Source organism: Apteryx rowi, unplaced genomic scaffold (assembly GCF_003343035.1).
Source record: "Apteryx rowi isolate R43461 unplaced genomic scaffold, aptRow1 scaffold_180, whole genome shotgun sequence".
NCBI lineage: Eukaryota > Metazoa > Chordata > Aves > Apterygiformes > Apterygidae > Apteryx > Apteryx rowi.
In genome coordinates, this window is record NW_020448086.1 from 1,632,400 (window position 1) to 1,645,890 (window position 13,491).

At 37.8% G+C, this 13,491-nt stretch overlaps 2 protein-coding genes across 3 annotated transcripts in view; one reads left to right on the forward strand and one right to left on the reverse strand.

Moving 5' to 3' along the window:
- METTL5 (methyltransferase like 5) overlaps nt 1-4,522 on the forward strand; it is a 5,870-nt gene extending 1,348 nt beyond the window's left edge. Inside the window, exons 2-8 of one of the 2 annotated variants that reach the window (XM_026061437.1) lie at nt 166-287; nt 987-1,101; nt 1,590-1,771; nt 2,225-2,307; nt 2,607-2,658; nt 3,358-3,407; nt 4,409-4,522. In XM_026061437.1, coding sequence (XP_025917222.1) covers nt 179-287; nt 987-1,101; nt 1,590-1,771; nt 2,225-2,307; nt 2,607-2,658; nt 3,358-3,407; nt 4,409-4,462 — 645 coding nt within the window. In that variant the 5' untranslated portion in view covers nt 166-178 and the 3' untranslated portion in view covers nt 4,463-4,522. Of the gene's footprint in view, nt 1-112; nt 288-986; nt 1,102-1,589; nt 1,772-2,224; nt 2,308-2,606; nt 2,659-3,357; nt 3,408-4,408 lie in introns of those variants that run through there. The other variant, XM_026061436.1, reaches the window with a different exon arrangement.
- The window catches only part of LOC112963924 (kelch-like protein 23), an 18,233-nt gene continuing 8,907 nt past the window's right edge, over nt 4,166-13,491 (reverse strand). The window contains exons 4-14 of the mRNA XM_026061435.1: nt 9,885-9,959; nt 8,293-8,396; nt 7,951-8,125; nt 7,638-7,745; nt 7,435-7,535; nt 7,111-7,182; nt 6,984-7,026; nt 6,163-6,303; nt 5,603-5,786; nt 5,340-5,465; nt 4,166-4,620 (exon numbers count right to left, since the gene is read on the reverse strand). Coding sequence (XP_025917220.1) covers nt 4,523-4,620; nt 5,340-5,465; nt 5,603-5,786; nt 6,163-6,303; nt 6,984-7,026; nt 7,111-7,182; nt 7,435-7,535; nt 7,638-7,745; nt 7,951-8,125; nt 8,293-8,396; nt 9,885-9,959 — 1,227 coding nt within the window. The 3' untranslated portion in view covers nt 4,166-4,522. The remainder of the gene's footprint in view (nt 4,621-5,339; nt 5,466-5,602; nt 5,787-6,162; nt 6,304-6,983; nt 7,027-7,110; nt 7,183-7,434; nt 7,536-7,637; nt 7,746-7,950; nt 8,126-8,292; nt 8,397-9,884; nt 9,960-13,491) is intronic.

The window sequence follows — 13,491 nt, forward strand, 5'->3', positions numbered from 1 at the left end:
GCAGCGCCCCGCGGTGCCGCCGCAGGCCTCGCTGCGGGCAGCCGCACGCAAACACCCCGCGAGCTGCCGAGAAGTAACACGGGACTTGAAGTATAAACTAGTTTCTCAGGATAGCGTCTTGCGTGTGTTAGAGCATTACAGCTGATCGCACGTTATTTTTCTCAGATGAACTATAAACATGAAGAAATTAAAGTTTAAAGAACTGGAAAGCTGTCTTCAACAAGTTGATACTTTTGAAAGTCCAAAATTACTCCTGGAACAGTATCCGACAAGACCTCATATTGCAGGTAGAGGTTAACTGTAGCTCTGGTGTAATTTGTTTGTCTTTTCTGCATCAGCACTTTTTTAAAAAAGCGCTTACATATTTGTTTCTACTGCATTATCTCATTTGAAGCTGTTACACTAAAAGTAGTTCAGAAATTGTATCCAGCAGGAATGTGTTCCATTATTAATGAATTGTTAGCCTTTTTCATTAAAAGTATACTGTTAATAAACAATCCAAAACGAGTAAGTCGATTTCAAAGTTACCCTGTGATAGAAACATCTTGTTGATCTGTAAATGAGAAAGCTGAACTGGTTTTTACGTGTCATGAAATAAGAATGTAAGCAGTGTATGCACAGACACTCTTCTGTACCWTAATTCTGATTTTTCCAATTTCTTACATCTTACAGAACACTTTCTAATGGTGTCTATTGCTTTTATAAACAGAACTTGAGGCATAGTTTTTTCATGAAATTAATAGTCACAGCTCTATATAAAATCTCCCCCAAAGACCAAAGACCTAGAGTCTTACTGCTTTTCAAAAATGTTTTGACGTTTTAATTTGTAAGTGTAAAGGATAAGCATAGGCAGTGAGAGCATCGTTTTAATTTTGTGTGACAAAAACCCTGAAGTTCAGAGTTTTCTGAATGCAGGAGAAAGTAACTTTTATCGACTAATTGAATGCATATTTGATATTACTGATCTGTTGGGGTTTTTTTTCCAGCATGTATGCTTTATACAATTCACAATACTTTTGATGATATTGAAAACAAAACAGTTGCAGACTTAGGATGTGGCTGTGGCATGCTTAGCATTGGAAGTGCAATTTTAGGAGCAGGGTAAGTATTTAATATTAGATTCTGGTCACTTCTAGTATAGTGGAGAGTGGAAAATAAAATTGTAACATAGCAATGCTGAACTAAACTCATTTTGGGTATCTAATTTGGCACACAACTAGGCTGTTTAGTATGTTTAAACAGTCAATGACCATTCAAATAGTGGAAGAGAKAGACAACTGCACTGAATTTGGATGTCATAATGTTTGTTTTTCCCTGAAGCACTAAATTAACACATGAAGTTTCTTTCACAAAACTTTAAACAGATATTTGGAAAGGGCAGCAGAGCTGCTCATGTTTTTATTTTTACCAGTACTGAATTTCTGTAGTGCATGCCTGTTGTATTTCATAGTTAGAAAACAAGTTGTGCACACAGATGCCTCTGGACTACAGAACTTAAAAGAGACTGCATTTAAATCAAATTTTGAAAACACACACATACTTTTATACAAAATAAACACTAATGTGTAGCTTTTGGGTTTGTTTTACAGATTATGTGTGGGGTTTGACATAGATGCAGATGCACTGGAAATATTTACTAGAAATGTTGAAGAATTTGAGCTCACAAATATCAACATGGTTCAGTGTGATGTTTGCTCTTTGTCCGATAGCATGTCAGAAACTTTTGACACAGTTATTATGAACCCTCCTTTCGGTACCAAGCACAATAAAGGTTGGTAATTATAAAAATTAGTTAGAAATGATTAGGAATGAAATACAAATAGGAATACTTCTAATGAAACATCTCCCTTCTCTTTTACAATATGGGACCCACAGAGTTTTGCTGATCTGGAATCAGTTTCATAAGCAGAGATTAATCATTTCAACATTGTAGCTAGTGATGAAGTGGTTTCAAATAAGCCATACTAGCTCTTCCTTATCCCTATTATTTATTTTCTCTTTTACTAAAAGCAATTAGGAAAGTTGCAGAAATACTTTCCATGCCTTAATGCGTGCAGTGCTGTTTCACAGATGTCTAGGCTAAGAAGCCTAACAATAGCCAATTACTCCAAAAAAAATTGTCCCTTTTGCAAAAGGCAAGGACACCGAAGCATAAACTAATCTTTAAATAGCCACTAATTTAAGCTTGCATTTAACAGTTCCAATAATTTGAATGCTCTTTTAGGGATGGATATGTTTTTTCTGAAAACTGCTTTACAAATGGCAAAAACGGCTGTATATTCCCTTCACAAAACATCAACACGGCAAGTAAGTCCTTAATTTTAGCAGAGTGAGGGGGGTTAACCAATTACATAGTTGGTTTTGAATCAAGTAGCCCATAGCTTCACTGATTTGTTCATGTCTTTACTGGGTATGAAACTTGCTTTGGTTAAATGCTAATCATGTCAGAATATTTATAGTGATGCACATGAGACCACAGGAAGGCAGTACAATAATTTGACATGTAAAACAAAGTATAGGGGCTTCTTAAAGTAGTAGGGGGTGCAGATGTTATAAAGGCGTATAAACCACTTTTTAAGCATAACTGCATCTGTTTAATGCCCTAGCACATTCAAAAGAAAGCAGATGAATGGAAAGTGAAGATGGAAGTTATAGCAGGTAAGATTAATTTGTAATTAAAGAAAAAATATTTTCTTAGTGGCTAATCTCTGGAACACACTACTAGCCAGACATGCAGAGGTAAACTTGCATGGTTTAAAATAAAAAAATGAAATAGCAAGGTTTAAAAGAAAAGGTTAAAAAACCCACCTACCTGCTAGGATACAGGAAGCAAGCATTCTTTAAAAAAAAAAAAAAAAAAAAAAAAACACTCAGAAGAATAAGAGTAATGGGATTTTTGCTGCCCTGTGGGAGAAAGACTAGATTTTGCTTTCAAGCAGAAGTTAAAGTCCTGCTTCAAAAAAATTATGTTGCTGAATAACAAAACCAGAGAGCACGTCAGTTCTCAAATTTAAAAAGGATCCTGTCCTTGCAGTCACCTAAATATTATTTCTGATAACTGTTCAAGATTCTGCCTTATTTTTAAATATCACCAGTTGGATGCTTTATACAGCCATACACTTAAGACATGAAAGCTGCACAAGCGCTTGAGACACTACTGCATTTCTGTATCTCAGCCATCCACTTACTGTCTGTACTTGGGTTAAGTGTTCAGTCAGGCTAGTCCAGAGGTCAAAGCAGTCATCCAGCCAGGGCCTTTTGAGGCTGGCAATAGAAAGCATAGAAGAACATAGGTGCAGGGTGCAAGTTGCCTATTAATCATTCTAATGTAACAAGTATTCTTTGTACTGTTCACAGAACTTAAATATGACTTACCAGCATCATACAAGTTTCATAAGAAGAAATCGGTAAGTGTAAAACCCAACCTGCCTGAGCAAAAGCTCCATCTTGTATTAGGTAAATGAATTCTACTGAATAATAAAGTTTTAGGGTCAGATATATTGGGCAGTGATACAGCATTTGGGATGTCACTATGAAGGCATTCAGTTTTGTTGTCATTAGTACATTTAGTAGTTGGGCAGGGGGGTAGGGAAGAAGAGTCATTTTAATGCAAGTCAGAGCTGTGCACCAAACAAGATGAAAGCCAGCACTCTACCAGGTGTAAAGAAAGCTACAAGTAGCTCTGACTCACCATTTAATAGTTATCTGCTTAATCCTGTCTGCAATTGGAACTTTGAATTAAGTGATAAAGACTTCAGAGTAGCTAGGATTTTGCCGTAGTAGGACAACTTCAACAGTAAAATTCCTTTAGAGCCATCCTAAAGGGGGCAGGAGGAAGCTGTGCACTTACTCTATCTCCTTATAGAAGATAGAGTTAAGGTGCAAGAGTATGAAGACTTTGAAGTTTGCTTTTGAGTTTAGATGCCAAAAGTCAGTTTAGAATACCAAAATACTTATCCCATTACTATATGTACTGAGAATCCTGGAGCAGACTGATCAAGATTTAAGGTTCAATTAGGTATGTTAAAATAGCATAGGCCAGAAGTTGATTATTCAACTGTACTCATTTTCTTTGCGACTTGAACTTAATGATGGAAGTCTGTCCCTCAGCTTTGCCACTTAACAGTTACAGCTTTATACTATATGAACAGTCAAGCTTCAGGGGTGAACAGTTTAAGTTTTCAGTTTATTGACAGCTGCTAGTGAATACAACTTTGAGATTACAAAGGCAATTCAAGGATGGAACCTTTTACACTTGAATGAGGTACCAGAGAATTTGAGAGGACTGACAGTATAAACAAAACTATAAATATAAAAAAAACTCTTCCAGGGTAGCATGTTAGATTAAGCATGCTTCTTAAACAAAARAGCTGTAATCCAACAAAATAAAGCTTTCCTCTCATTGTAGGTTGACATTGAAGTGGACTTCATTAGATTTTCTGTCGAGAAACTCCTGAACTGAGGCATGGCTTTAAAACCTATTTAAAATGGACTAATAAAACCAATGATTTTTATTTTAGTATTACTGCTCTCCGTCTCCATTTTCTGTTTTCAGCTGTTTTGGTGCAGGTTCTTCTTTTTCAGTTTCCTCTAGTGGTCTCTTCTTGGGACTTGCTGGTTCTGCAAGATTGAATACATAGTTATTTATGATAAAAGGGAAGCCTTTCAATATTACCTGAAGTCTTCCAAAAAAGTAAACTTACTGAAATACTGAAACGGTGTTCTTACGATGTAGCCCAAGGATGGGTTCTGGTTTATCCACAGCTACTGCTATGATAGAGGATTATTTATTACTGCACCTAAAAGCTTTTAAGTGTTCCAGAGTACCTACTGTGAAGAGTTTCTTCCCTGTATAGCTTCATGGAAGAGAGGTAAGAAGGAAAGATAAAGGAACACCATCTAACAGCAGTAGGTTTGAGTAGGACTGGGTTCTGTTTAAGCAGGTGCTGTATCTAATGAACAGAAGCTTAGTTCTTGCATCTTTCAAGCCAAATACCACTGTCCAGAACTATCAGTCTTCTCATATTATCAAAAACAAAAAAGCACTATTCAAGAGACAGCAGGTTTGCACAGCTGTATAATGTTGCTGACAGCTAGCTACACTCTTCAGTCCTGTAATACAGCCACATCTAGTAGTTAACATGATTTTGGGGAGAGTTTCAGCTTCTGGAAGGAATCAAAGCAGAAGACCCTTAAAATTCCCTTACCGATACTGACAGAGAACAGAAATACTATAGTATATGGCCAACCTTGAAACACTTGCAAGAAACAGATTATATGGGCCAGCATAGTAGCCCCACATAATAAAGATGATACATTCAGTGCACAAAATGACTTACCTGTTTTAATATCATCTTCACCTTCATCATTATCAAACTTTGTTTTCTTGCCCTGAAACTGTACTTTCCCTTTATGTGCACCTTGAGGCATCTTCCCACCTCTTCCTTTTCCTTTAAGTTTGCGTCCTGTTGGGACATTAAGATATCAGGAACTTTGTCATTCACTTCTAAGTAGCAAGCTTAAAAGAAAGCTTTGCAGTCAGTCATCATTATACATTCACACAGTGAAACTAGTAAGACACTGTTTAAACCAATAAAAGGACCTTTTGTTTTCTGTTTTAGCAATTCTTGCTGATCTTCCAGTATTTTTTTTAGAGCTTCTTTCTCTGCATCTCCCTCTAGCACTTCCCATGTAACATCCTTGTTCCGAAGTTGTAAGTTCCCATTATGTGCTTCTTTCGCTTTTTCCAGAGCTTCTTTTGCAACATCCTTAAATAGGATAATACCCTTAAAAAGAAAAGGGTCATTCGCATTTGAGTCTTATTGCAAGAACATTCAGCTAGAACGATGGACATATCCTGTTGGGTACCTCAGCACGTTCATTACTCTGACAAGCAATTCATTACTCTATCAAGGCTGAGGCAAAAACCTCAGACCATCCTAACAAACATTCTCAGTCTCCGTTTTGACCTTACCAAGTGAGAAGACTATCTGTGCTTCTGAAAGAATTTGAGTGAATAAATTCACTCTAAATATTGAGCAGTTCCACAATTCAAATAAAGAATAAATTCCTTACACTATGATGTAAGAGCACAAGCATTTAATCACTCAGTTTCAAATTCTAATACCAACATCTTAACTCCTTGTCCAAGAATCTACTTACCTCCTTTGCACCTCTGACAAAGTGTATCCATCTGATTTCTCCGTGATCAGAAAATACTGCGTGGAGATCTTCTCTGCATGTTTGATCATCAAGATCACCAAAAAACTTCAGAAGACATCCTGTCTTTTCTTCCAAAGATTTCTAAGTAAAATTAAAAAAAAATTTGCTAAAGAAAGTCACACTTGAGTATTCAATTTTTCCCCTCAACCCTAAAACTATTAGAACATTCTAGTGATAAATAAGCAACTGAAGTGGATCCCTCTAGCAGTGTCAGTAAGCCAAGTATTCTTACTGCACAGCTTATTTATGCTCATGTTCAAGGTCTGCATGTTTTTCTCTTCTTTTAATTTTGACACATTTATGTGGAATTTTCACTCCTTCCCCATAAGATAGTTATACTCTTACAATTTACCAAACAGCTTTTGAAGGCTGACACCTCAGGATAAAAACCTATATAGTAAAATTAATCCTTTCTGGACCCTGTAAATGCCACAGATCATCCCTTTGATGCATTGAGGATCACTTCTGAACAGGTAATATACCTAATAATTTAATTCCAGATATGATCCTTTAAACAAAAGGAGTTTCTTGAAAACAAAATGTAACCATGACAAATGAAGTCTTACTGTAGTTCAGTTGTAAAAGCTGAAGTGACTTTGTAGAAAGAAAATAATCTAGAACTTGAAGCTCTGAATAGCTCACAGGTCTTAGGTCTACAAATGTAGCTGCAGCAGCATATTTGTATTAATTACTTGTGGACTGAAAACCCATGAAAGATTAATTGGATAGTTTTCAGGTGTAGAGATTTAAGAAATCCATACCATTTCAGCATCTGCTGCTTGTTTCTGTTTTTCTTCTTTTTCCCTGTAGAAAATTTAAGATCAGTTCAGAGTTGGTTCAAGTGTGGTCAGGTGATAAATCCACACACTTCCATTGATAATTACTTACTGTTTAGCTCTTGCTTTAGCCTCTACTTTGTTTTGTTTCCTTTCTTCATTCTTCTTTGTACAATACTCCTCCCTTCAACAGAACATAAAATAAGTTAATGCTACCTATCACACTATTCCATTATAATTACTTCAGAAGATTGCAGTAGCTAAGGAAAAGAAACAGTTGAGACTATCTTTAGAAGTTGAGATGCCAGTCTACAAAGGTACAGCTGTAGGTACCTGTACAATAGTGTAGAAACTTACACTGCTCAGGTCAAGCCAGGTTCTTGTCTAAATCCACACCTGAGCATTATTAGTTCACACATCAGTTAAGGGAACTTACTTGAAAAGCACTATCAGCTCTGTGTCCTTGTACTTTTGGTTTGGGATCTCTGTGAACTTCTTAGCAGATTCAACACTATCAAAAACTGCAAATATTGATCCCTGTTAAATGATCAGAGACATTAAGTATTAGAATAACTGAATATTGAATGTTCTCCAGGAGACATGCCTGCCCCATGTCTAACTGTTCATCACAAGAGCTACCTTAAATGTTTTCTGCAGTGTTCTCCTCATTTGAATGTTTTCAACTGGACCTTTATCCTCAAGCCATTCTTTGATATCATCAAGAGTTGCGTCTACTGGAAAGCCTTTCTGCAAGATAACACTGAATTTCAATTACATGCAACAGAAACTATGAGACTTCAACAGAACTATTTATTACTAGTGTAATACAGCAACGGACAAGTACAGCTTGAAAACCTGACTATCGGGTATAAGTTAATTCAAGCTTTGAAAACCATCTAGCTAAAGTAAAGTCATGCAGAACAGCACAAAGCAAAGGAAGAAGTTTACTTACGACATATACAGATCTATTTTTAATTGCAGTTTTATACTGGTCATTTAATTCAGGAAGGGGTTTGTTTGGAGATCTTCTGATTTTAGTTTTGTCTTCATTTATTTCCATTAGACCAGTCTTGGATTTTTTTAACGCTTCTACTATAACACCAAAATCTTTTGAAAGGCGACTTAACCTATTGAGTAAGCAAACACAGGTTATGTCAGCCACATGGGCAAAGCTGAAGTCAAATGTTAAGACAGCAACAGGAGCTGTACATGCAGACCAGGAATGTTCGGCCCAAAACAGCAGCAAGTAGCTGGATGTTACCCATCCAGCCAGCTTCGCTGTACTTTGTTTTACCTGTTGAATTTGATCATAATTTCTAAAGGCACCCAGCCATCATCCAGTTTAATCTGTTCCTTTAGGAACTTGTCTCTTGGTAGATTGTGATCACCAAAATAGTACTGCAAAGGAGAGGGGGGAAAGAAAAAAAATACATGTCTTTGAGTGTTCAGTCTTAAAAGTTCTTTTTCATTTGACAGTTTACTGCAGTAGATTGAGATGTATGAAAACTCATGATGCTGATAAAAATAATTAGAAATTCTGAAATTATTATTTCCTGCCTTAATTTGACACTTTTCCAAAAGTTAGTTGCAACAAAGAAGCTGTTAACAGAGTGCTTCATCTAGTGGAACTGTAATAAGGTAAAGCTAGATTGCAGCTTTGTTTAGAAGAGGTATGACACTTATTCTGCCAACATAATTATTCATCAACCTGATTGAGCTCCACAGAGTCAAGTCAAATTTGTCACCAACAGATTCAGATTTTGGTCCTTATTTAAGGAAGGTATAGGCAAGAACACAGTATTTTCCACTCTTGAGAAGTCATCTGTTTAGGCTAGAATTCTAGGTCTCATTCAAGAAACTACTTTAAGGTAAAAAATAGGTTTTTATTTACTGTATTCTCATCCTGATTATGTCCAGCATGGGAAGAATAGAATGACACACAGATGAGAAATTATTTCATTTCATACAAGAGACATGTTCATCAGATTATTCTTTTGTTTATTAACAGTCATCTAATTAGGGTCAAATACATTAATCCACAGGATTAATTGAAGTCTTTCCACCAATATCATTGTGCTTTATAAAGGGTCAGTGCAAATTTTACAGTACTTCTCCCTCTAGTTTACCTGAAGCTCGCATTAGCTCAAGTCTAGCCTTCTCAACCGTTTTTCCTCCAATCTCTGTTGTTATTTCATAAGTAATGACTATCGCCCCATATGCTGATGGTATCAGATACAGCTGTATTTTTGTCCTTCGTTAAGAAGGCCTTATTCTAGATGTCATTAAGTGGTGCATTCAATTTTTCACCAGAGGGTAACCCCCCCAAGCCTCTCAAGTGAGAAAGTTCATCAAAAGCAGGCACAAAAGTTTAGTTGCGTTTTGTAGCAAAAAATTACAAAGCAGTAAGTCATAATAGCAAGTTATGCAATGTGCTAATATCTGAACAGCACAGATTCCAGAGTAGGGTTTTTTCCAAATTTAAGACATRCAAATATTAAAATGCATCTTCCTATTTGCATACATGGAATAACCCCAATGAACATGGTAATAAGTTGTTTAATGATACATTTACTTGCCAGCCTATAAAGTAACTAATGCCTAAAATGTTAGCAAGTTAAACCTTTTCTGTTTTTAAATAGTCTTACAGGCAACTCTAGACAAGAATAACTTTCAAACTGATGCTATATTTATGAGTGATCTTAATGTATTAGATACCTGTCACAGACCTGTGATAGACAGGGTTTTGGGGGTTTTTTTGTTTTTTTTTTTTTTTAAGAGAACAGAAGATTTAAGTCCAACTCACTATAACTTCAAGCTAAGTCCCTACCAATTAATTTTTCCAAAACTACATCCAAGTCCAGATCCCAAACAATAAAATGAACATACCTCAATTTGCTGACAGATTTTGCTTTCCAAGATAGACATATTTTCACCATCTCCATTTTCAGCCATTTTCACCAGCTGTGTTAAAGAGAATTTAGTATTCAGTACTTGGTGCATTTGCTCTAACTTCTTCAGACTTCCATTCAGAAAGTATTGCATTTTACTACAGCCTCAGCTAAGCAAAATAACTGACAAGTTCTATAGCCACATATTTATATTTCTGAGTTGATTTTAAACATGACTTTAGAACTTCAAATGGAAACTATGGAACAACTAAGAGACAAGTAAAACACCTGAAATACAAGTTGGTAGGCCACCATTTGGCATTCTACATTCAAGTTAGGTACAAATGCTGGTACTTTACAGCATTATTTGTTATTTAGCCATCTCAGCACAGATTCTCCATGGGTACTTATTAGCAACAAATCAAGACCCAACAATATAGTCAGCAATGTTTATTCTTTAAACGTAGACCGAATTTCTCATCACTAGGCAGAACACAAATATCAAAAAGTGTTATACTCCTAATAAGTATAATTAGAAATTTTCCTGAAGTTCCTACCTCTTGACTAATCTTGGTCTGAAAGTTTGAGGAACTTACTTAAAGAAGGAATAAGAATATCTGCATTTACTAGTAAATCCTAAAGATGTCCAGTTCTCCCCTTTACAAACTTGTCTTTGGTGTAGTCCAACATGAATACTGACTTAAGCATGTACAGAAAAGGAGGTAAGACGCCTTAAATTTGAAAGTAACTTCTCCTAGCTGGCATTCAGCTTATAGTCCCAGTACACACACTAGAAAGTTGGTAAGAAAGCAGCTACTTGCCAACAAGCTAATGGGGACCAAAAAATGCCCATCTCATTGCTCTTAAGATAGGGATAGACTGAGCAGAATAGTCCTTGAGGAAAACGAAGCTTGGTAAAGCTGGCAGAAATCAGTTTGAATTCAACATTGAACTACGAAGCACAGATTTCCACTTTCTCCCTTTGGACACTATTACATTTGGTAACTACGGCTGCAGAAGATTAAGTAGATTCACAGCCATCAGTTGCCCCAGTTCACAGGTRAGTGATCATTAAGGCTACTGGTGAAGATGGGTTTGCACTCAGGCCTGACTGGGAGATCTTAGACATGCACGTTCTGTTCTGCCACCCATAGGGCAGTAACATCTTTCAGAGGAGCAAGATGACAATGTGGATGTAGGGAACGCTACACTAAGACTCCCTTGCCCCAAGAAATCATGTTCTCCATCAAAATAAGATGACTGTCCAGCAAGTGTTCTATCTCCTTATTTTAGTAGTTTAATCCACCAGTCATTGTTTGTTCAGCTTGCTGCAGTCCTACAATATTCCAGTTTCCCCTTCTTCCTGATCTCAAGGCTGCTCCATCCCTTCACTTGCTTGTAGTTTTTGTATCTGGGCACTTACAGCCTTAAAAAGGTTGCATCCTGTTCTCCACTAATGACTTCTCCCTGTACCTAAACTTCACAACACCCTTAAAAATATGGTTTTAGCAAGTGTTAGTTGACACCTGTGATCAGAGTGTATAAAGTGCTTTATAAAAATTCAGACATTGATATATAGACTAACAGTTGCAGTTACTTTAGAGATGCCTTACACTAATTACCCTGACTAGGGAAGACTTAATTAGTTCATCACCAAATTCAGGTGCTAGCACTATCTTAGCACTCCCCTGTGACACTGTCCCCAAAACCTGACTTCCTGAGAAGCCAGTGTTCACTTTTACATTATACTTAATTTGGTGTAAATCAGCAGCAGTTTAAGGAATAGTCTCAGCTTTTTCCATTGGATTAAGTAATTTATCTCTAATTGAGCACTAATTGTGTGCTACTGTAACACCTGATCCAACAGAAAGCTAACCCACTGAAGAAAGTGAGGAATAGTTCCATTAGATGAATTTATCACTAACTTCATTCAGCTTGCAGGAATGCAAGTGATGGTGTTGTGGGGGCAGGGAGGAGGAGAGAACAAAAACAGGAATACCTTTCYGCAGCAGCAAGCAATTGTACTGGGTTACCTTTAACATTAAATCATATCCTCGGGGGGGGGGGGCACAGAATGGCAGCCATATGAATCCTTATATTCTTGAACCTTACTCTGGTGACTGAACTCGCATTGCAAAAGTCTCTTCTCCAAGTATGGTAGTTTTGTAGGTGGTTTTTTTTGTTTTGTTTTTTAAAGCACTAGGCAATATGCTTTAAGGAAACCATTTTCTCACAGGTGCTTTTCAGTGTAGCTCAATTATTGTTTAAGACAATATTAATTTAGGAGTTCTGAAAAATTTGCTGTCTCTTGCATGTTTTGAGGAAAAAAATCATTTGGATTTTAGTCGTATCCTGTTTTAAGAAAATGCATTAACAGTATGTTCTAGAACTTTAGCATTGAGACAGTCTGCTGGCACATGCTGAAATACAGCTTGAGCTGAATATAAGACTCTTCCCTTACCAGCTTCCACTTGGTCAGCCAACAGCCTCAAGCACACTACTAAGTTAGATCTGAGTGGAAGCAGCAGCTTTGTACCCTTCTGCAGTGTGAAACACAGTGCAGTGAAGCCTCCGAGAACTGGGCTGTATCTGCTTGCCCCATCACTTGTCTTCACTGTTTCAGAACGGTGCATGGATTTGTTGGAGACCTTGTTGTCCCTTAACGCAAATTCTTGTTAAATTAAATGTGGGACCTTTTAGCTGCATGCGGTGAAATCACCAACAGTTCTACTGCAGCTAATGAAGTAAGGATTATGCAGAGGCAACATTTCTGAGGTAATCAGTATAGTTACAAGAGAATCAGTTAGTAAAGCTGTTTGCTTTGCTTCGGTTTTGTACATTTAGAAGGAACTCTTCCTCAATCAGTGTAGGGTAACCTGGGTCTCCTTTACCTCCCCAAAAAAAACACACTAGTCTGATGCATGCATGCAGGACACTTTTTTTTTTTTCCTCCCCTTTTTACCCCTGAATACTTGAGAGGCCTCCAGAAGTGCTAAGAATAGTGCTATGAAGAAAACTGAAAGAACACACTTTTCAATAGTCTTCACCCAGTTTCCTGGGTCCTTCAGCCTTTTTATAACCTTGAATACCCTTTCTTACACTTCCCCAGCTCTCACAGTGCCCCAGTCTCCCAATCTGTTTCCCATGCAAGTCTCTGCTCCACTGTTAAGGGAAGAAAACTGAGGTCTATTTCCCTAGCGGTATTTGCAAAACAAACAAAAACCCTACTACATCGTACAAGCGTTTAAAGGAACAGAAGACCCACCAGGACACGTCCTTCCGATTAACTCTTATGCTTGGGAAAGTTTCTCTAGAAGCACCCCGCCAAGCGTGAGGGACCGAACATCCCGCAGGCAAGCTGTGCTGCGGCCCAGCAAGGCTCGAGCCCGCCCCCCGCGGAACCCGTTCAGAGAGGGAGCAGCCCCCAGCCTGCCTGCCTGCCTGCGCAACAGCATCGAAAGCCTCCCGATGCAAGAGACGCTCGAGTCTCGCCGCACACGCCCACTTCAGACTCGCCGGCTCAGCCGCTGGGCACAACGGGCCTTCGGGATCCCACTACCGGATCGGCAGCGTTCCGGCGCCGTGAAGCAGCGGGGAGCCACGGG